The 20,957-nt window shown below is 42.8% G+C and overlaps 1 protein-coding gene across 1 annotated transcript in view; it reads right to left on the reverse strand.

The window, feature by feature from the left end:
• rsrc1 (arginine/serine-rich coiled-coil 1) overlaps positions 1-18,986 on the reverse strand; it is a 133,996-nt gene extending 115,010 nt beyond the window's left edge. Inside the window, exons 1-3 of the mRNA XM_030108446.1 lie at positions 18,911-18,986; positions 18,274-18,456; positions 12,675-12,797 (exon numbers count right to left, since the gene is read on the reverse strand). Coding sequence (XP_029964306.1) covers positions 12,675-12,797; positions 18,274-18,455 — 305 coding nt within the window. The 5' untranslated portion in view covers position 18,456; positions 18,911-18,986. The remainder of the gene's footprint in view (positions 1-12,674; positions 12,798-18,273; positions 18,457-18,910) is intronic.
• Positions 18,987-20,957: the final 1,971 nt, after the last annotated feature.

The raw sequence follows: 20,957 nt of genomic DNA on the forward strand, positions 1-20,957 counted from the left end.
ACTGAACCGACCCGACCCACCCCATCCATCCATCTATCCATCCATCTATCCATCACGCCACAGAACAATTAGTTACACCGAGTTAGGGGAGAGTTGTTTGCGTCGAAGCAGGCAGCGAGGAAAAACACAGAGACGTGAGTAGAGGAGATGGAGGAGAACCAAGTGGGGGGGGGGGGCAAGAGCAGACAGCGGGCAGACAATGGGTGAAGGACAGCGGGAAGCTTTTAGGGGGGGAGAAGAAAGAATAAGTTGCAGAGAAAAAAAAAAGGTTACAAAAGTTAGTGAGAGAAGAACAAGGTTGGGGGGGAAAAAAGAGGCAGAATGAAAAAGAAAATTGGGTCTTATGGAGAAGACGGAGCAGACAGCCGTACTTCACATCAAGCTGGCTCCAATTAGCAGGTGTGCTCTCAGACGCTCGCTCTCCCTCTCTCTCTCTGGTCAGGGAAGATGTATTTTTCTGCCTTTTATACGCATGTATTTATGAAGTGGTGGGAGATCTGAGGGCCCTTAGCATAACAGCCTTTTATTGTTTAAATGTGGACTGCTCGGCCCCGTGTGCTTAAGTGATTTAGGAACCTCACAACTCTGGTATAAGAAAAATCATAAACGCTGAGACAAACCATGTGGGTGGACTGTAAAAGGCAGCGAGGAACGGGCCGACAAAAAGCAGACACACATTCCACTACTAAAGGGAAACTACACTTAATTAAACACCCAAGACACAACTGGAATAGCGCCCTGTAAAAAACACAGAACTATTAGTTTCGCCTCTTCGGTGGAATAACATAAAGTTGTCTTCTGACAGAACAGAGGCTGGTCTCATAAAGAAGTTTTTAAAAATCATTTTTCACGAGCCGCTGTCAAGAGCGAACAAGGAGATGGAGAGAGAAAAATGAACGCAGACGGAGAGATCAAGAAATGAATAGAGAGAGAAAACACTCGCACCCTGCGAGGGAAAAAGCCTCTCCCCTGTCACTTCACATCCTCTGCATGTCCCGTGCACAGAATGAGAAGCACAGAGGGTGGATTTTACCTTCTTTTACCGATCACTCCTGCTGAAGGGGCTGATTTTCATACTAAATACACCGACTTGTGTAAGAGAGAGTTGCGCACGGTCCAGCTCGAGAAATGATGCCACAAAAAAATACAGAAAACAGAGAATGTCTGATTTAATTTTTTTAATTTTCTTAACATAAAAAAAAATCTTATGAACACATACGCTGCTGAAATTGTAGTTTTTACCATGTCCGCACTTCAGACTCAAGTTTGCAGCTTTGACAACTAACAGAATGACATTTAGGAAACAAAACACATGGAATTTTTGTTATGCTTATTAATTTTATTTTTGAGAATGAAGATTAAATGACAAAAATTACAACTTCAAGAATTTGAAGCAAAATTTTTAAAACTGCACACAACATGTCAAATCCAGTATTATAAATATTATTAGTGAGGAAGAACTGTTTGGAACAGACTCTTTTTCACAAAGGAATGATAAAACTAACAAACATAATTGTTATGAGATTAGTTTCTCTGCTTTTTTTTTATTATTTTTACTGCAATTGCAGTGATCAGTATTTGAACTTTATTCCATCTTAATTCTTATATTTCAACTTTTTTCCCCAATAATTTCTTAAGATTTGTCATTTTAACTTCTTGTCTAATATTGATTTATATGTGTATAAGAAAAAGACATAACAATATAATTATTCCTCAAACATCTTTATACTATATGAAGTAATTCTAATAGTTGTAATATGTATTGTCACAGCTATTTTTTTGTGGCTTATCAGACATTTTGTCTTTTTTTTTTTTCAAGTTACTGATGACAAATCTTCCATCCAGTAATTTTTTTTTCCTTTCTTGATATGGGAGAAAAGTGTGGCTCGTTGCTGATCGAGGCAAGGTGACTTTATAATTTTATGAAACGTTGGATGTTTCGAAAATGCTGCAGAGAAATATTAATTCAAGCGAAAAAGTAATAAGACTGATTTATTGTGCACAGTTGGAGGCGCAAACTAAATGATGCCACATGTTACAGTGACAGAATAAATGTCTTTTTTTTTTTTTTACACATCTGCAGTAGCACATGGACACGCACTTCATCGCAGCCTCGGAGTGTCAATATCCTACTGAGTTTACAGGGAAAGCTGGCAAACCTCCACTGCAACAAAAATGTTGACTGCATTTAAAATAATTACATTTTCCTGCTTTGATTTGCAGCCAAAATCGCAACATCAAGTTCTCTGTTCAGCCACTCACAGAAGCGTTGGGCTCTTTGTTCAACCAATCACACGACAGTTGGCCACGTATCCGTTGGCCGATCCATCTATCTCCACTTCCTCCTCATGTCCTCGACTCTGCCAAAACCCGAATGGATAGATGGAGCAAAAAGGAAGACAAATTTCAAATAGAAAACCTCATGCGCACGCTGAGAAAGTGTTTCATTACTTTCAAAAAGATCGTGGAGGTTTCAGCGGAGGCGCACATGATCCTTGTTTCATTTCTCTGCCATTCTCTCTCATTTTTCTCTTCTTTTTCCACAAATAAATAACTAAATGTGTGAGTGAAACCACATGCGTGTGCGTGTGCTTGTGTGTGCGGTTGCGCCGCTTGTCCAAAGCGAACTGACAAGTGCAGGCAGTGGTTCCATTAGCTGGCAATTTGCTCTCAAGTTGTCCTGGAGGTGGGGAGGTGGGGGGGTGGGGGGGGGGTGGGGGGGTGGGGGGGGGGGGGGGGGGGGGGGGTGACAGAGGGGCTTTTTTGGCAGGACAATGCACATGGCTCTGCTTAGGACGAGTTAAGTGAGACGCTCACACGTATAATCCCAGGCCATCGTTCAAACGCTCCTCTAACACACACTTAAGTGTCCTACATGTGGATATGACAGTCTAAATGGAGATCAATGCTACAGAACAATGAACAGCAGCCTGTTGTAAACAGGGACATTCAGTATTCACCATCCATTGATAAATGTGCGCAAGAAATTTGCCGCTAAATATTAGCCGGAATAGGACTGTGCCAGCATATTGTAAAAGAAAGAGGCTATATGTGCGTGTGCAGGCATCCTCCGAGTCTCACTGTCCATATGGTTTGAGCCAGAGTATAACCAGAGTACAAGGTAAACACGGCTGACTGAGGTTTGTCCATGCATGCTCTCTTAGCTCAGGTCTCTGCGGACTGGCTCAAAACCTGGCCGCCGAATCACACACGGCACATAAACATACCTCGCTCCCCGCCTGCCCCCCCTCCCTGCCTGCCTGCCTGCGAGTGTCGTATGTTTAAGAGTGAAAAGAAGAACTGTGGACAGACGGTGGCGTTTATCTGTGAATAAATTAGGAGCAGGAGCTGTTAATTAAAATGGGGGGGGGGGGGGTGGAGAACGACGTTAGCGCAGATAAAATAAAACTTTGCTAATCGACTACTTGGCAAGGTGACCTCGTGTTGCGCCGGCCGTCACTCCGCGACCCGCCGTCCTGCTGGGCGAGTGACACGGGGGGGGGGGGGGGGGGCGGCGTGCGGGTCCGTCTACGAGCAGCAGGCAACTGGTAGAGCCCCCCTGCCTTCCTCTTTATCCCTCGCTCGCTTTCTGTGCCTCGCCGGCTCCCTCGCTCGCTCCCTCGCTCCTCTTTCTCCGCCCAGAGCGTTATTAGACTCGGGGCTCTGCTGCGGCTCAAAACAGCTCAATGACAACACACAGGGCCTGCCAATTAGAAATAATTAGACAGTCATTTCAGTAGCAAGTCTTTTTAAGTGCATATATAACGATGCAATGATGCTTATTAGCCGGCCTGAGCCGGCGAGGACCAGGGCCTCAAACGCTTTGGTGCTGGAGAAAATAATTATGCCAGTGATCACAAAGCGGGCTGCACATCTCTGTACTTCACCTCCACGTGTTTCAAAAATCCACTTCATTAGCTCCCGTAATTAATCCTCCATTAATTGCAGGAAAAGCCCAGTTTACCTCCCTTCGTTTCTAATTATCATCTTATAAATAGTTATGGTTCTAATTAATGTGTTCATTAGGCAGGATATTTCTCTCAAAGCCTCGCTGGGAGCCAAAGGTCCGGCTCGGCTCTCTCTGAAGCCTAACCAGCCAGAAGGTGAGGCCATCCTGCCTGCATTTGCTTTTATTTTACTACATTCAACCTCCTAATTGGCATTTAAAACCCAATTTGGAAGAACTTCAAGAAGCTTAAATAGGAGAGAGACGGAGCGACGGCAGGAAGGAGAGAGAGAGAGAGAGAGAGAGAGAGAGAGAGAAAGAGAGAGGGAGATACATTTGGTGTTCATTTTCCTATGCCAGAGCTAAAAGCGTTTCTGTCTCCGTCTTTCTCGGGGTCTGGCCAGACGGGTGAGGCTTCTCACTGTCAGAGAGTGAACACAATGAGGGCTGATTGCATGTTATTAGTCTTTGGCATTATGGAGGTTTTATTTGCAAAACAGAGAATCTGTGCCTCCACCAAAGAAATAACAGTGGGAATAACATACTTCTGCTGGGTTTCAGGCATCAAACGGCCAAATTCGGTCTTTGGTGCACAGATATAAAGTAACGAGCTCAGTGTCTGTGATACTGAAATTAAACCCAAACACTTGCATTCATTCAGAAAGCCCTCAAGAGAAGAAACCGACTCAAGCCTCTCAATTAATGGAGATATAGCCGAAATAAACTGTCTCCTCTTTTTGGTATCTGCTGTAAATCTACAGAAACATAAAGATTTAATGCGTTGTGTTGATCAAATGTTGGGGTTTCTCTCTATTTTTTGTAGTGTGCCATGAGCTGGACATGTGCTACATAAATAACCCAAAAAAATTCAATTAATGTCTAGTTATTTTAAGAAATCTGAAACACGCATCTCCATACAAGTTTTAACTTAAAGCTTTAACTTAAATTATCAAAGTAATTTAAAAAATCTGCATGGTTAAGTATAACTAACTTCTCTGTATCATGTTCATTTTGTGCCTTGAAACAAATGTGTTCAGTTTGTCGTGGCCATCAGCCAAAACAGGTTAAAAAGAACAAATATTTTTCATTTCAGAAAACATATTGGATGCTAATTGCACTAGAGTTTAAAGACCTTTATTACAGAAAACAGGTTTTTATTTTTCCCACCTCCACACTCTGTGAACAAGAGGGAAAAAAAAACAGCAAATAACACACAAGAAAAGAAAATATGTTACCTATTATCAGATTATCAGACTGTCCGCATCTTCCCAGTGATTCCGAACTAATTCAGCAAAAATGTAGTGTTTGAGAATCACCCAAAAAAAATATCTTTTTTTTCCTCACATAAATGAGTACAAACACTAAAAATGTCAATTTTTGCATTTAAATACATATTCAAACCCAAAAGAGAGATTTACGGACACATCACGAAGCTAACCAGAGACTCCTGCTTCACCTCTTTTACCCAGAATCTACAGAAAAAAAAAGACCACCTTTGCAATCAAGGCGATAAAGTGTGTCAAGGCTTTGTGTGTCATTACTGCTGATTTGCTTCACAGACGGACAAAATGAGCAAAGCGACAAGTCTTTGAAGTTAAACTTGTCTTTGTTTGGGACCATGCAGCCAACTCCCCTGACCGTGAATGTGAGAGGAAGGTTGATGCCTTTTGTGAGGAGTGTGTGTGTGTGTGTGTGTGTGTGTGTGTGTGTGTGTGTGTGTGTGTGTGTGTGTGTGTGTTGCCCAGTGCAGACTTCTACCCAGGGGAGAAGGCTAGTGTTGTGAGCCTGCAGGACTGGGGATGGGGGGGGGCAATTGAGTGTGGTGAGCTGATGGGGTGAAGGTGGGTGGGTGGAGGTGAGGGGCTGAGGAGAGGTGAGGAGAGAGAGGGATTGGGGGGTGGGGGGAGGGGGGGGGGGGTGGGGGGGTTCCTCTGGCGGTAAAGGGGAACACTGCTCGCGGCGAGTCGGGGATGAAAGAGGCTGTCTGTGTCAGTCACTTATTCCTCCCTTTGGTAAATAAAGGTTTCTGACAACAAAGCCGAGCAGCGCTTGACTGGCCTTTATAGCAGATAAATAAAAAAGACAACACAGAAAGAGAGTAAGACAGAGAGCGAGAGAGAGCAAGAGAGAGAGAGAGAGAGAGAGAGAGAAAACACAACAACAAACACGTTGTGATCTCACGACTGGAAGCGTGTTGATTTTTATGGAGTGGAGACGACGTAGCCCAGCGAAACCAGGTCATCTTTCAGTTTAAATCAACACTTTGCAAGTCCGGTAATAGGGGCAGAAAGAAGAAAGGCCCGAGTGTCGTCCTGTGGCAAAAGGGGAAAGAAAGATGTTGAGAGTCCACAGGATAACTGACAGACGGGGGCCAGGACCCTGCTCTTAAATTCCAGCGCGGCACATTTCAGGCTCACAAAAGTTCCCTTAAAAAATGTGTGAATACCAAGATGCAGCACGGTAGACAAGAAAAAGGATCACCCGGGTTTTATTTTGTGTCTATCAGCACCATGGTTCAGGCCTCGTGCTTCTCCTATAACCTCAATGATACTTTTTTTTTTTTTTTTGAAGAAACCAGATTTGGCTTGTCATGTCCTCAGAACACACTCACGGTCGTTTCCCTTATAAAGCCTGCGACACCCAAAACCACCTGCGCGATCAGGCACACACACAAACTCGAAACTGTGTGAATAAATATATGCTGGACTCAAATGTACGGAACAATTCCCACCCTGCCGCCCGACGGGGGGATTGCTGATCCAGGTGCAGTGAGAGCCGGGAGGCCGCACAGCTCAGCCACAATAACGCCGCTGATTTCCCTCACTCCACCTCCGTCTTTCTGTGTTCGGCCGCCCCGGCCGTCCTTTCCCCTCCCCGTCTGCGACCTTTCCACTCCTCCCTCCCGCCGCTCCTCACCTCGGCCCTCCCCCGTTCCTGAGCAGCCTAGATGACCTTGCGCACGCTCCGTGTCGAGGCAAGGCAGAAAAAGCTATCTAGCAGATGTACGACACCTCATCTCATACAGGGGAAAATTGCTGTGTGAAATAAATACCAGGCCATCGCTCAACCCCTGCGCGCACACACACACACACACACACACACAGACAGGCCTGGAGTCATTCTGCGATCTCCCGTGCAGAAGCAGACCTCATGTTATAGAGCTATAACCTCCAGATTACCTGGTTGAGCAGAGAGCAGGACACAGACAGAACAAGCAGTTGAAGGTAAACTATAAGTAAACCATGATGTTACAGGATCCTGCAACAGGTTAAATGCAACTAACTGAGACATAATAACTTCATGTGCTTGTCATTGATTTTTTTTTTTCTTTTTTCATCAGCCTCCTTGGAGGGGGATAACCCACTTTAACAGGACCACAGCAGTGTGTTGTGTAACATTCATACCTGCATCCAATACAATGAAGGTAACGAACTGATTTTTTTTTTTTTTTTTTTTGATGACACTGATCTTCTTTTCTGCAGACATAAAAAGATCAGTCTTCATCATAAAAGAACTGAATAGGTCCAACCATCAAAATCTACAAAGTGCCGCCCTCAAAAAAATTGTTACAAAAACATCACACACCAAGACAGCAAGTTTTCGTTGGATAAACTTGGTGAATGAACGATAAAGTTCTGGGACGCAGGGACTATACTCTATTTGAGATGCTTCTGTGACAACGTCGGTGAAAACTTTAGTCGACAACGTTCAATAATCAAGAAAAGATGCAGAAGAAGACTAATTTTTTCCATGTGGAAGAACTTACATTGTAATTTTCTACATGAATGCATTCATTCATCCATCTTGAAGACCAACTGCTGCAGCCTACATCGATGAGGAGCTGGAGACAATCCCAGCTGAAACAGGCGAACGACAACATGCACCCTGAACACTTTACCTGTTTGGATGTTTCAAAAATAATGTAAAAGCTGAACACCTGAAAACCTCCAAGCGTCTCACTCCAATACACAGCCTGGAAAACAGTGGGTGAACAGCTTGTCTATCTCATTTGCTTCATCGTTTGGGGGGAAAAAAAAACACGTCCACTGAATCATCAGTAACAAATGCAAATGAAATAAAAGATTTTGACAGAATTTTAACATGGGCCTGACTTGACACTTGCAGTCCCCGGTGGTTTGCCTGAGCCAAAACTGGGTCCCAGCCACAGTCCTGCTCCTGCTTTAACTCTGAACTCCCATCAACCTTTGGGCTGTCTGAGTTCACTTTAACGCTTGCTGGGTGCTGTGTTAAGCTCGCCATCTCCTCCGGGGTGCAGACGGTTAATTGGAGGTCTCACTCTTGTTAGTATCATGACAGGAGCCCGGTGATGAAGACGCTCCGATGTGAGCAGGCTAAACCCTGACGCTAGCACTTTGCCCTGCTAACTCAACACGCCCCTGAAATATTAATGAGGAAAATGTAAGCATTTGTGCGTGCCCTGCAGTACGTGATCCGCCCATGTGGGCACGTGCATACATGCGTGGATAACGAACGGCTCGGGAAAAGCTCTCGCCGATCGGCGTCACCTTTCCAAAGGTAGCTGGAACGCCGGCTGAGGGAGCGGCGGGATGACTGACGGAGCCACACACGGCTAACCCCTGCCGCGGCCGCCCACCAACGCCGAGCCGAGCCCGGCGCAACTAAAGACACGCCTGTGATCCCACTGTGATGAGAGGCCGTGTCGTCTTTGTTGGACTGAGTACACATCAGATCACTGTACGCCGCCGCTGCCATGCTTCGCTCTGGTCTTCCCCCAGCGGGCCGGTCTATGACACACACACACACACACACACGTTTCCCTCAATGAACATGCATTCACACAAATCTGCACTTACATGCATACTCTGAATCAGCCTCACACGTGTTCACTTTATGGGGCGCGCACCCACACACACACACTCACACACCGATGTGCCTGCTCACATCAAAGAGAATAAACATTAATGGCAAATAGGTAATCTGCTCCTCTTGTCTGTTTTACATTTCAGGGCAAGATTGACTGCCTCTGGGGGCCCTGGCCCTTCTCTGATTGAGGGCAGGAAAAAAAAAGCAGCAAGAGAAAAAGAGAGGAGAGACTCACAGGAAGCACCAGTAGATGGTAAACACATGATAGAGCATTATTCTTATTTCATGTATCTCTTTATTTTTTATTTATACATGGGAGATTGAAAAGAAGGTAATAATATTCCTCACTTCAACCCACAACGGCCTCCTATGGTCCTAATCTTCTCCCATGCAATATTCTGATGCAGGCGTTATTATTCTCATTTCTTCTGAATAATATCCCTCTCAAGTCGATCTGTTCTCTCGACTGGTGCTCGCTTTTGTCTTTCTCCTTCATTTTTTCCCCATTTAGGGTCTCCTCCGCTCGCTCGCTCGCTCGCTCGCCTATTCTCCCCCCCACACTTTTACATTCTTTAACTTTTACATCTAACTTCTCAGTCCCTCTTCTCTTTTCGTCCCTTCCTTCAGTGCGCCGCTATCTTCTCGTTCCTCTTAAATTCTGAAGATGGTGCCAGGTTAGGTCGGTGTGGCCGGGGCGGAGGCACGCGGGGGGGGGTGGAGGGTGGAGGTGGTGGCGAGGCAGCACCTCATATCCCATCTGCGTATCAATCATGAGGTCCTGTCCACTCAATCCTCCTCTGATCCATCAGCCAGGCTCTCAGCCAGCCTCATCCGCACAAACGCGCACAGACACACCACTGACTAATGACAGTCCAGGCACCTGTGCACGACACACACCAGCTCACCCAACAGCTGCAGGTGGAGAATATGCAGTGTTCCGTCGCAGGACTGGGGCTGTACCTTCTTCAGAGGAACAATCTGCACGTCATCCACTGAGAATATTAAAATGGTTCTGAATACTAAAGTAAAAATACTATAGAGCCAATCTGGTCGTTTTCCCTCGACCATCACATATCAACAGCTTCACAAACCAAGACAAAGAAATACATGTGACTGGAGTCAAACAGCATAGTTCTTTTTCTTAAATACAACTAAACTGTTGTAAATATAATTATTCCAAACAATAATTTCAGCTCTCTTCTGCACATGTTTATTTTCTTGTAACTCTTCTTTTTGGATGTTTTCTGCCCTTTAAATTAGATGTTTTTAAGCCTGCATCTGCTACTTCCTGTCTAATCAAACCAGTGTCAAAATGCATCGGAACTTTAACAGGAACATAATTGTTAAATTCTACTTTGCACTGCCTAAAATGACAGGAATTCATGCACACACAGACTCTGTTAAGTCAACAATGTCATTTGCAGCCTTTTGCATTGTATTGTACCACATTAGCATTCAACGGTGTCAGCAATCTGAGAAATTTTTCACACTGAGGTTTTTTTCAAGGTTGAAATTCTGAAATACATGCAATTTCAAACTTTTCACCAAATTCAAAGTAAGGTTGTTTATTAAAGTTGTAAAATTGAAAAAAAAAATTTAAAAAAAAAATGTTGAAATAAACTTGAACAACACTGCTGGCGTAAAATTTTCAAGTCTTCATATAAAGAGTAAAGTTTCAAACTATTTTCTGCAAAAAGTATGAAAAATTCACAAAATGTGAAAAGGGTGAAGTGAAATGAGACAAACAACGATGATTTCCTTTGAAGGAGCACAAAATGGGGAAAGACAGCACAACTGAACGGAAAAGGTTCTCCATTCATATTCACGGTGCAGTTTTCTTTATGCAGGCTTGTTGAGGCGTGCCGTTGTCTCACTGACTCCAGAATCACCCCTGGACTGACTGACGCTACAGCAGCAGCAGGCTTTGCCAACAACACAGCTTCTGCTGACACAAATTGTATCTGCCGTCAGTTAATAGCGTAAATGTATCATCAATGCCATCACTTTGCAACATTCCCACCTCCAGCACCGCCTCCGCCTCCTGAACACCCCACCCCACCCCACCCCACCCCACGCGCTCGCGCCAACACCGGCCCAACCCACCTGCTCCTCGCTCGCCGCTAAGCCGATTACACAACGCAGCCCTCCTAATCACAGTGCAGCGTTTGTAAACACCGATGTCATCGACTGTAGTTCGAAATCTTCCAAACCCCCCCCCCACCCTCCACCTTTCATCTCACACCACACCGTTTTTTCACTGATGTTTTAATCACCGGTGGTACTGTGAGTGACTGCCGCCGCACCGCAGAGGGAAACCGTATTCGCTGAATTCTGTGACTTATTCGAAGCCGCTTGGAAAAAAAAAAAAAAGAAGAAGAATCTGGTCGGAGAGTTGAAGTGTGGCCGTCTTTCCATGGCACTGTCAACCACATGTGTCAAAACATCTGCGCCGCATCATCTCTTCATCGCGACACCTCTGTAATGAAGATATTAAACCACTTTTTCCTTTGTGATTGAAATGATCTCTGCTCTCCCCCGCAGCCATGCGCGAGTAAACAAAAGGCCTCGCTGCCGCATATATTATGACAACCTTTTCTTCAATTGTGCGTCTGTGCATGTTTTTTTTTTCATGCGTTTTTGATGGTCTGAGCATTTGTGTGTGTGTGTGTGTGTGTGTGTGTGTGTGTGTGTGAGAGGGGGATTTAAAAACACCACAGTTTACTGGTTCATTAGCGCCAGATTAGCTATGCTAATGACATGGACCACCACACACAGAGGCTTTCCCTTTATAGCTGTGAAAGGGATACAGGACTGACTGTGGCTGTGAGTGTGGCGAGTGAGTGAGTGGGAGTGGGTGTGTGGGTGTGTGTGTATGTGTGTGTGTGTGTGTGTGTGTGTGTGTGTCCTTCTTGGTGGAAACCTAAATCTGACTGCACACCAACTGTGAGGCTCACGATTGGTAAACAACAAAAATGGAGATCATCATGACAGAAAGAAACTTCAGTTTGAAAACCAGTATGGCAAGATATGAAATGAAGCCTGTGTGTGTGTGTGTGTGTGTGTGTGTGTGTGTGTGTGTGTGTGTGTGTGTGTGTTATCCCTAAACAATTTTGCGTGACACACTGATTGTAAAAGATTGACTTAAGTAACAGAATGAATCTTCACATTCAAAATGAAATAATTTAGAATGTGAAATCATTACTCATGATTAATTCACAAAAAATGTGTAATTAACCTATTAAAAAAAAAAATCCAATCGATTGGCAGCTCTAATTATTTCACACTACAGGGCAGTTGTCAGAAGCACGGAGTTCAAGGAAAAACGACCAAAAACATCAACGTCAACGCTTGTTCCCTGAAACGCTGCAAACGCACATCTGATTGACAAAAAAAACTAATGACGTTTTAATAGCATTAATGAGTGAAGGGAGAAGGACTTCCAGTGGAGCTTTGTGTGAATGGCCTGGACCGCGGCTGCACGTGACCTGCTCTGTCTGCGTGTCTCCGTTCCATTAATACTCATAAAGAAAGACGGATCCTGGAGGCAAACTGAAACAACACGACATTCACAAGGGGCACAGTAATCCAGACACAAGACGCAAGTTTCCACGTGTTTCCATCTGATGACATAAAACATAAATATGAAATAATGTGTTATTTATGCTACGGTAAACTTCCAAAAAATGTTGTTTACATTGAGGCATCCCAGTTACTGATTTGTAACACAAACACAAAAAAACTATTTTTTGCCCTGTCTCGTTACGCTTTCTTTCTGTATTTGTGGAAATTAAGACTCAGACAAAAACACACGCTGTGCTTGTCGGTAAATGCAGAAGGTGTGCGGGACGTGCGCGAGTCGCGAGCGATCGGGTGATGGTGCTACCTTCTCTCCCGGCTGCGTGACCGGTGTGAGCGGTGGCTCCTCCCTTTGTCTCTCTCGGCGCTTCGACTCCTCCTTCGGCGGGATGAACTGTGGGACGAGCTGCTGCTTGAACGTCTTCGTCTCCTGCGCAGAAGAAGAGTGACACACGAGGGTACGATTCTTTAACTTGTCTGGGTACTCTGGTTTCCACTCGCAGTCCAAAAACATGGGTTTGAGGCTCATTTGGTCACCGGAGTTTGTGTGAGATATACCCAAATTACATATTGGCAAACACAAACACTTTAAAGGCGTCTTTGCAAATAAACTGCAGTGCTGACTGTGTTATTTTCGTTGCACAAATTCAGACCTGCAGCAACTTTGACGTATAAACTTGTTGTGAAGACTGAGAAGCATCCATTTGTTTCAGGTTCGCTGTACATTGGTAAGATGTCTCGTAGGTCTGGCATGGCTGCTTTCAGGGCTTTACTGCTTTCGTTGTCTTGGAAGACAGAATAACTCCATACATCAGCCATAGTGTGTTGTGGGAGTTAGTCTGAAATGCTGAGAAACTGGTTGTCGAGAGTAAATTCACACTTGAAAACTAAACATTTGCCAAAACTCCTGGACCAGCGAGAGAGGCTGTCTGTCCTGTAACCAACTGAAGGTTGGATGCAACTAAACACAAAAGCCATTTTCACTTTTATAATTTATAGTCAAACAGTTAAAAAAAATTTAATTAGTAGAATATAAAATATTGCGACATTCTCAGTGTTGTCACACCTAAAGAGGATGGATATTTCTTCTAATATCATCCAAGTGACAGTCATAAAGTACACCATTAAACTGTTTGTGGAATCAGTGAAAAGGACGTTCAGTCCAGAACACCGAGGCTCTGCTCGTCTCATAACGCCACATAATTCAATTCTTAACTCGGCATACAACCTCATTCATTGACTAATGTTTCCATTCAGGGGTCAGGAACCCTTGGGTCACAAGCTTTTACTGCTTTGAATGTGCCAAAATAACTATTGTCTCAAAGAAATAACAAATACTGGAATATATTAATAATAAGACAAAGTCTCACGACTCCAGAAGACTCTGCTTTCATATGTCCATGACAGTCATAAAAGAAATCTGGAAGGCACCGGGGAAATAAGGTTAGGAACCAGTTTCAGCAGATGTAATGAGCACATTAAATATGGTGTGAGTGACAAAATGTGCCTAAATATTTTTTATTTGTACAAAATCCACATTGGAGAGTCAAAAAGCAAGATGTGGGCCAACTGGAGAAGACTTTTATAGAGACATTTTGACAAATTCTACGTCACTTTGGATTCTCTTGGTGTTGATTGATTTTGACTTGGCCGTTTTGTTCCAAATGCGGTGCACAAACTTCATTTGGATAGTTTTTCGCTTGTGTTGCTTCTATGCTGGGCCTGGACTGTGTCCGTCTGCATTTTAGACTGTATTTTGTTTGTGGGATCAAGACGGCCAAGAACATCAACCAAGAGAGACAAATGAAGCTCAGAGTGTGTAATTTATTTCACACCACACTGCTGTATGCACTACATGTATATCTAGCAGTCATTATAGCTGTTTATTCACTGTCTAACAGTTACAAACAGCAAATTAATGCATTAACTGTTGTCAATTTTATATAAATGATTGCATGCAGAAAGTTTTTTTTTTTTTTTTTTTCCATCCAAACTTAAGTGTCAGACCTGCTTTTGGGATCTCTAGGAAAGCTCCCACTTGACCACTGAACATTCTCAGTATGACAAAATTCAGACGTATTTTTGCCCAATGGGAAGTCGGACCATTACTTCCTGTCACCCAGTTACTCGTTGACATCTGACCGAAGAAAAGTGTTGAAACTAGCTGGTTTGGACTAACTCTGCCTCACACTCATGTGTTTATATTGACTGATGAGCACTGCCCCTGTCAAATGAGTAAAACTGGATGGAAAATTCATTTTACTTAGAGAGCAGTTTTCCACTGATTAACTGATTCCATTGTTCATCAAATTCACCCATTCACACGCAACGATTGAAGCAACTGCCGCGCAGGGCGCTCAGTTCATTCATTGGGAGCAATTTGCAGCTCAGTGGCTTGCTCAAGGACAGGTGGGGGAATCAAACATGCAACCTTTCTGACAGAGTTTACAAAAAAAACCCCATTGGGTTCTAAAAAAATACATATTTTCAATAGCTTTTGAAACAAAACATTTTTATTATCACAATATCTTGAATGTCACTCTGTTAAATTGTTTACTTTTTGTCTAATTTATTACCTACAAAACCAGCAAACCAAATCCAAGTCTCCCTATTCCCATCTCACTTCACCATAACCGACTCTCCACACTCATTAACTCGTTCACCACATCAAAAATTCCTCCCTGCTCTGCAACGCTACCTGCTGTATCCCTAATTTGTTTAGCTTTTTATTTCGAGATAATGCATTCTGATGTCCTTGACAGGCTGAGCCGGCATCAGCAGCTCTGACAGCTACTTTGCATCAGCGAACACTCTGGTCCAAGACCCGAAGCCGCCGAGCCACGCGGGCTGCCCTACGGTTCCTCCACAGGGGCCCTTTGGTGCTCCGCTGCTCTTTAATGTGGCTACAGCAGTGTGTGTAGTGTCTATTTTCCAAACACCACTCACACGGCGCTCCTATTGATATCATGTAGCAGGAGGCAATTCGTGGGGGTGAATGTAAATGCACAATCCCACACTTCTCCTGCAACAAATTGTTTGTGTTGGATTCATTATTTAAAATCTGTTCTTTTGTTTTACCAAAGCTAAAAATACCCAAATCTTTTTCAGCAAAAACCCCCCGAAAAAAAAACACACATACTTGGTCCTTTGGGAGTTCCGCGTGATAGAAGGGAAAAGAAGAAAAAGGCAAGCAATACAAATAACACAGAGAGTGAACTATCAAACCAGATTTGTACCACTTAAACAAGCACAAAAAAAGATCCATTAGTATTCTAAAGGCTGGATCCCAAGAGCGAGGGTCTTATGAAATAACTTCCCCAGCCCCGACACAACCACTTCACACATTAAGCTGAAGTAGCGCACAGTGGTGAACTGAGGTTGCTTTTTTTGTGTGTGTTTTTTTTTTAATGGTGGCATAAGCTCACACATTTTCACAAAACTCTGCACAAGGGAAGCAGTAATAAAACCTAATAGCTCAAACACACACAGCTGAGAAACCAGCTAATGCAGAAACCTCTCAGATAAATACACAGAACACCAAACACGTTGGATGTTCCTTATTTATTTACACAGATATTCCCTCATGTTCCTTTTTAGCCATTGATTTAATATGAGTCATTAGATAAAAAAATGTGGCCATGAAAGTCACCTACACATGGAAATAAATGTGTTTTACCACATGCGGTCACTTTGTACCATGCAGCGGGAGGTGCGACAGAATGCGGACTCTCCTTCATTACAGTCCATTTAAAGAAACGGGTTTCGGCATGCACACACCCGCCAAGGTCTTAGTTAATTGATGAAAATGTACAGCTAATAGATGAGGGGCTTTGGTCTTGGGGTTTACACTGCGCAGCCAGCCCCTCCCTGTGCAGACAGGCAATGACTTCCCATCAGCAGTAATGGACCTTGACCAAGCCTCATAAATAATTACCATCAACTGGCCTTGTCTGAGCAGCCACACACAGCCGGTGGCAGCTGTGGATGGATGGAGAAACGGATAGATCAAAGGACGGATGGATGGATGGAGAGGACAGATGAACTGAGGGAAGGACGGATGTTTTCATACACAAAGATTGTGGATTATTTCAGAACGTCCTACTTTCGTAACAACAACAAATTATCTATTCTGATACATACAGTTAAATAACCTGATAAACTGGTTTACACATTCTCAAAGAAAGTCTCCACACAAGGTTAGCCAAAGCCGTTCCAACATCACACACACTTTTCTGGATAATTTATAAGCAAATGAAATAGGGCAAACTCGTTATCGTGGTGAGATTTTTTTTATCTGAACAGTACAGGTACATCTCACTGTTCGGTGTTATTACTCAGAAATCCCTTCGCAGGCATTCGCAATCTGAAGTCCAAAGCAAAAACACATTCAGTCCAAAACATATGCTGCCTCCAGCTCCCCCCAGCCACCCGTACAGCACAGAGTCACAGCTCTCTCTTTTGCATTGTATACCATTTCATGTTTGCTCTTTTGTTATATTTATTTTATATATGTATATATGTTTGTATACTGTCCTCACGCTGCCATAGAGGATGCCAAACAATATTTCACTGTACATACCTGTTGCCTAACAAGTTTTTATAGTGACAATAAAGATATATCTATCTATCTATATACAGTACATATAGTGCAAAAGCTACTACAATAGAAGCAACTATATTTGTGTGATCACATCTAGAACTTTATTGAATCAATTAGCTCAAATCCAGATAAGATCTGAGCAAAAACTCATCAAAATACTCAGAATTAAACAAGCTTTTCTCTCTGTCGTTTCAGTTAAGAATGCACATGCTGACCATGATTATGAAGCAATATCAAAACTATTCTGTACTTCATTTATTCATATTTACTGGCTTTTCATGTAAAAAAAAAAATCAGCATCTCAATTCTCTTGTACAGGACACAAAAAGAATTAACAATAAAACTCAGGATGTTTATCAAATGCAAAACTCAGCAATGGCCTCAATTTTCATATTTTATCCATTCTCATTATACAATGACCATAATTTATGAGGAGTATCATATATTGCATTAATCAATTATGATCATGACACGATGGTCTGAATATGAATTTAAAAAAGGTGAGTCTGACCATGGACACTGAGCAGGTGCTTTCTGTTAAGACTGAAGCAAATATCATCTCCTGGGTTATGTAATGTTCAGCTTGATATTTCTGACTTATTTAAAATATGGATCATACATGTCCAGAATGTGTGTTATTTATCTATAAAATGCTGTGTGTCTCTTGGTTTCCTTAAGTACTTGATCCTTTTGACTTGTTTTGTTGTAGTTAGTGTCGTTGTGACCTTTGGATTAACGGACTGATTTGGTGCCTCTGCATGCTGCATTTCATTTTGTTTGCTTGAAAATGAAATCCATAGTATACTGTAAACTGAAATACAGTAGATAAAACTCAAATCACAAAATAAACCAGGTGGTCTAGTAGTCCAGTGGGCAGCACTGTCACCTCAAAGGAAGAATGTTTACTGGCAACACTACCCTTTCTGTGTGAAGTTTGCATATTCCCTTCTATTAGACAACTGATAAACATGCATGTTGGGTTAACTGCTGATATATGGGTGGATGCTATTGTAGTTGGCTTTATGAGGCTGTTCTCCCCTACTGCAGAAATCCAAGGGAAGCAGTGACTGATGGAAGACAGATAATATCTGAAAATATCACCAAAGTAATGCAAAATTCCAGAGGGCAGTTTGAGACAAAACAGTTGATACATGTTGATAACACAACTATTTTAAAGGTTTTCTTTTAACTTTTTTTGAATTAATCTCTTGGTTGCATTCTACATAGCAGTTTGAGCTGTGAAATTCTTCACTTCAGCAAGAATGATCCCGGGTACGATAAGGAAAACCCTGCGGTCCAGACTCACCTCCGGTCTCTGGAGCGGCTGCGGCGGCGGCTGGACCTCCTGCTCCGGCTGCTCCTCACCCTGCTGCCCGAGGAGGAGGAGGACGAGGAGGAGGACGAGGAGGACGACGAGCGGCGGCGCTGTTTTTTCCTCCTCCTGCTGCTGCGGGTGTCATCCTCGCTGTCAGACGAGCGTCGACCCATGCTGTCGAAGAGGGATGCTTGTTAGATATCCGACGCCTAACTATAGATTTAATGATCGTTTACGGCACTGCTGTTAGCTGAGTAGAAACACTATTTTGATTCACTCGTCTACAAAAACATCACACCCACTACAAGCTGTGTATTTATCAACAAAGACTTTAATGTTCCGCAACAGCTCGACAAACACGTACACTGAAGCAACGTGCATGATGTTTAAACCATGTGAGAAGCTGTGACATCCATGCTGGAGCACGTGAAGATAAACACAAACACAACTGACACACAAACACACACACAGCTGTTTTGAATGGAGGCTAGCTGCTAGCAGGCTAAAGCTGCTAACTCAACGAGCAACAGCAGCCGCTTCTCGTTTAAACGAGCTCGTTCAGTTGCTCTACAGTCAACACATGTTGTGAATGTTGTCTAAAAATGATAAAACGTGCAGTAGAAGTCACCCTGCGATGAGAGTCCCGCTCCGCGCCTTCAAATCGTTCTATGGTTTCACACTCAGCCATGCACTGCTCACAAGACCCGACAGTCGAGCAGGAGCCGTCGATCCAGAACAACACAATCGAACGAAGAGAGCTCGATAGAAGGAGCTGTTTCTCATCAATAGATCTGAATTAATTTTCTAAAGATTTGTCCTCTGTCGCATTTGATTACGCTAAAATCGGTGGTAAATATCTTTTCAGTATTTCCACTTTGAGTAGATATATTTTTAAACGGATTAAAACAGAGATAAACATAAACACAATTAAAAGATTACGCCACATCCTGATTGAAAAGTTTTCTACATTATAGTGCTGAGACAGACTCGAAACCTGAACATTTCACTAATATGCTTCCTTCACTCTCATTTAAGTCTCGAAGAATTAGGTCAATAGAGCAGAAAAACAATGTATAATGATTTTGCCCTGGTATGTTGAACTCTCTAAGCAGTTATTCAATCTTAATCTCTAGTCAATTAAAGGTATTTAACATTAAAATGTTGAACATATCTATTTGTGTATGAGCCTCAGAGAGCAGTCTCGCAGTTTTGATCTGGCACTTCTCACACAGCACACACAACAACTTATTGAAATATATGTGTTGTCTGTAAGGTGTCAGTACTCATTTGCAAGAGGTCATCTTCTTGGATAAAGTTTTAACTCAAAGGGCATGCTGAGCATCCAAACTGTTTCCATTGTAGCACCATAATTAATAACTTAATGAAATTTAAAAACATACAAGAGGAGTAAAGGTGAAACGACCAATATACTGACTGGTGGATCAATACTGCGCACAGGAGAAAGAGGTTGATGGAGGTTTTCACCGAGGCAGCTTAACACAACACAAATTCATCCTGCTTTTAGATGCAGCAGAAATAAAAGTAATTACTGCCTAAGGTTCAAGCTCAAACGTGGTTAATATTTAATTAGGAGAATTATCAAATCCCTGAGTGGAAATGGGGCTTTATATAGATTATCAATAAACACGCTTAATTTTGAATCAAATGCATCCCGACGCTTTCAAAATCCTGCTGTATCTTGTTTCTCGTCTCCCTATATACTGTATGCTGCCTCTTTCTCTCACTTTAATTACCTCCTCTCGGCCGCTCTCACCATACCTTCACCGCCTGAACAATTGTTTATTTATTTTCGCAAATATAGGCAATCATTCCAGCGGGGAGTGGGAAAAAAGAGCTGAAAAACGTTAATTAGTGAGCCCAATGGCAAGGCAGCGCAAGAGGCATCATAATTAAACGTTTAGCTGCTATTTAACATCCTAATGGCTTAAAAAGTCCGCTGAGACCTAATATTAAACGATATAGTTTCTGTAATGATGACAATGCAAAATACATAATTACTGATTATAAAGATGAACAGAGGATGGGTGCAGAGAAAATAACAGATCAATTAAAGAATTTGATTATCACCTAAAACTAAAAGGACAAGTTGATTTCTTTACAAATAGCTATTATTATTATTATTATTATTATTATTATTATTATTATTATTACTTTGTTACTTTTCTTTATATTTAATTTAATTGAAAAAAAATCTATTTTACAATTTTATTTCCATATTTTTTGCAGTGGGTTCCCACTTTAAATCACAAGTGACAACATGTGCGCACAGAAACACATCAGAAACCTATGGAAAATATAGCAGGCCTGGAGCCAACAACTGTATGCAACTTGGGTTGGAGCCAAACGCGCCGACTTGAACTTGACGCGAAGCTCCTCGCAGAGCGCGCGCGGCTCCTCTCGGCATCCCAGCTGCTCCGCTTTCACCTCCTTTTCCCTCCGTGTCATCGTTGCGTCTTATTTTTCTCCCCCAGATCACAGAGATATATACAGAGGAAGGACTCCTCGTCCATGTGCTTCCCTCTCTCTTGTCATTTTCAGATTTTTTTTTAAGCCACACCCCTGCAGAGAGAGAGAGAGAGAGAGAGAGAGAGAGAGAGAGAGAGAGAGAGAGAGAGAGAGAGAGAGAGAGAGAAAGAGAGAGAGAGAGATCCGTG

Source organism: Salarias fasciatus, chromosome 14, assembly GCF_902148845.1.
Source record: "Salarias fasciatus chromosome 14, fSalaFa1.1, whole genome shotgun sequence".
NCBI classification, from domain to species: Eukaryota; Metazoa; Chordata; class Actinopteri; order Blenniiformes; family Blenniidae; genus Salarias; species Salarias fasciatus.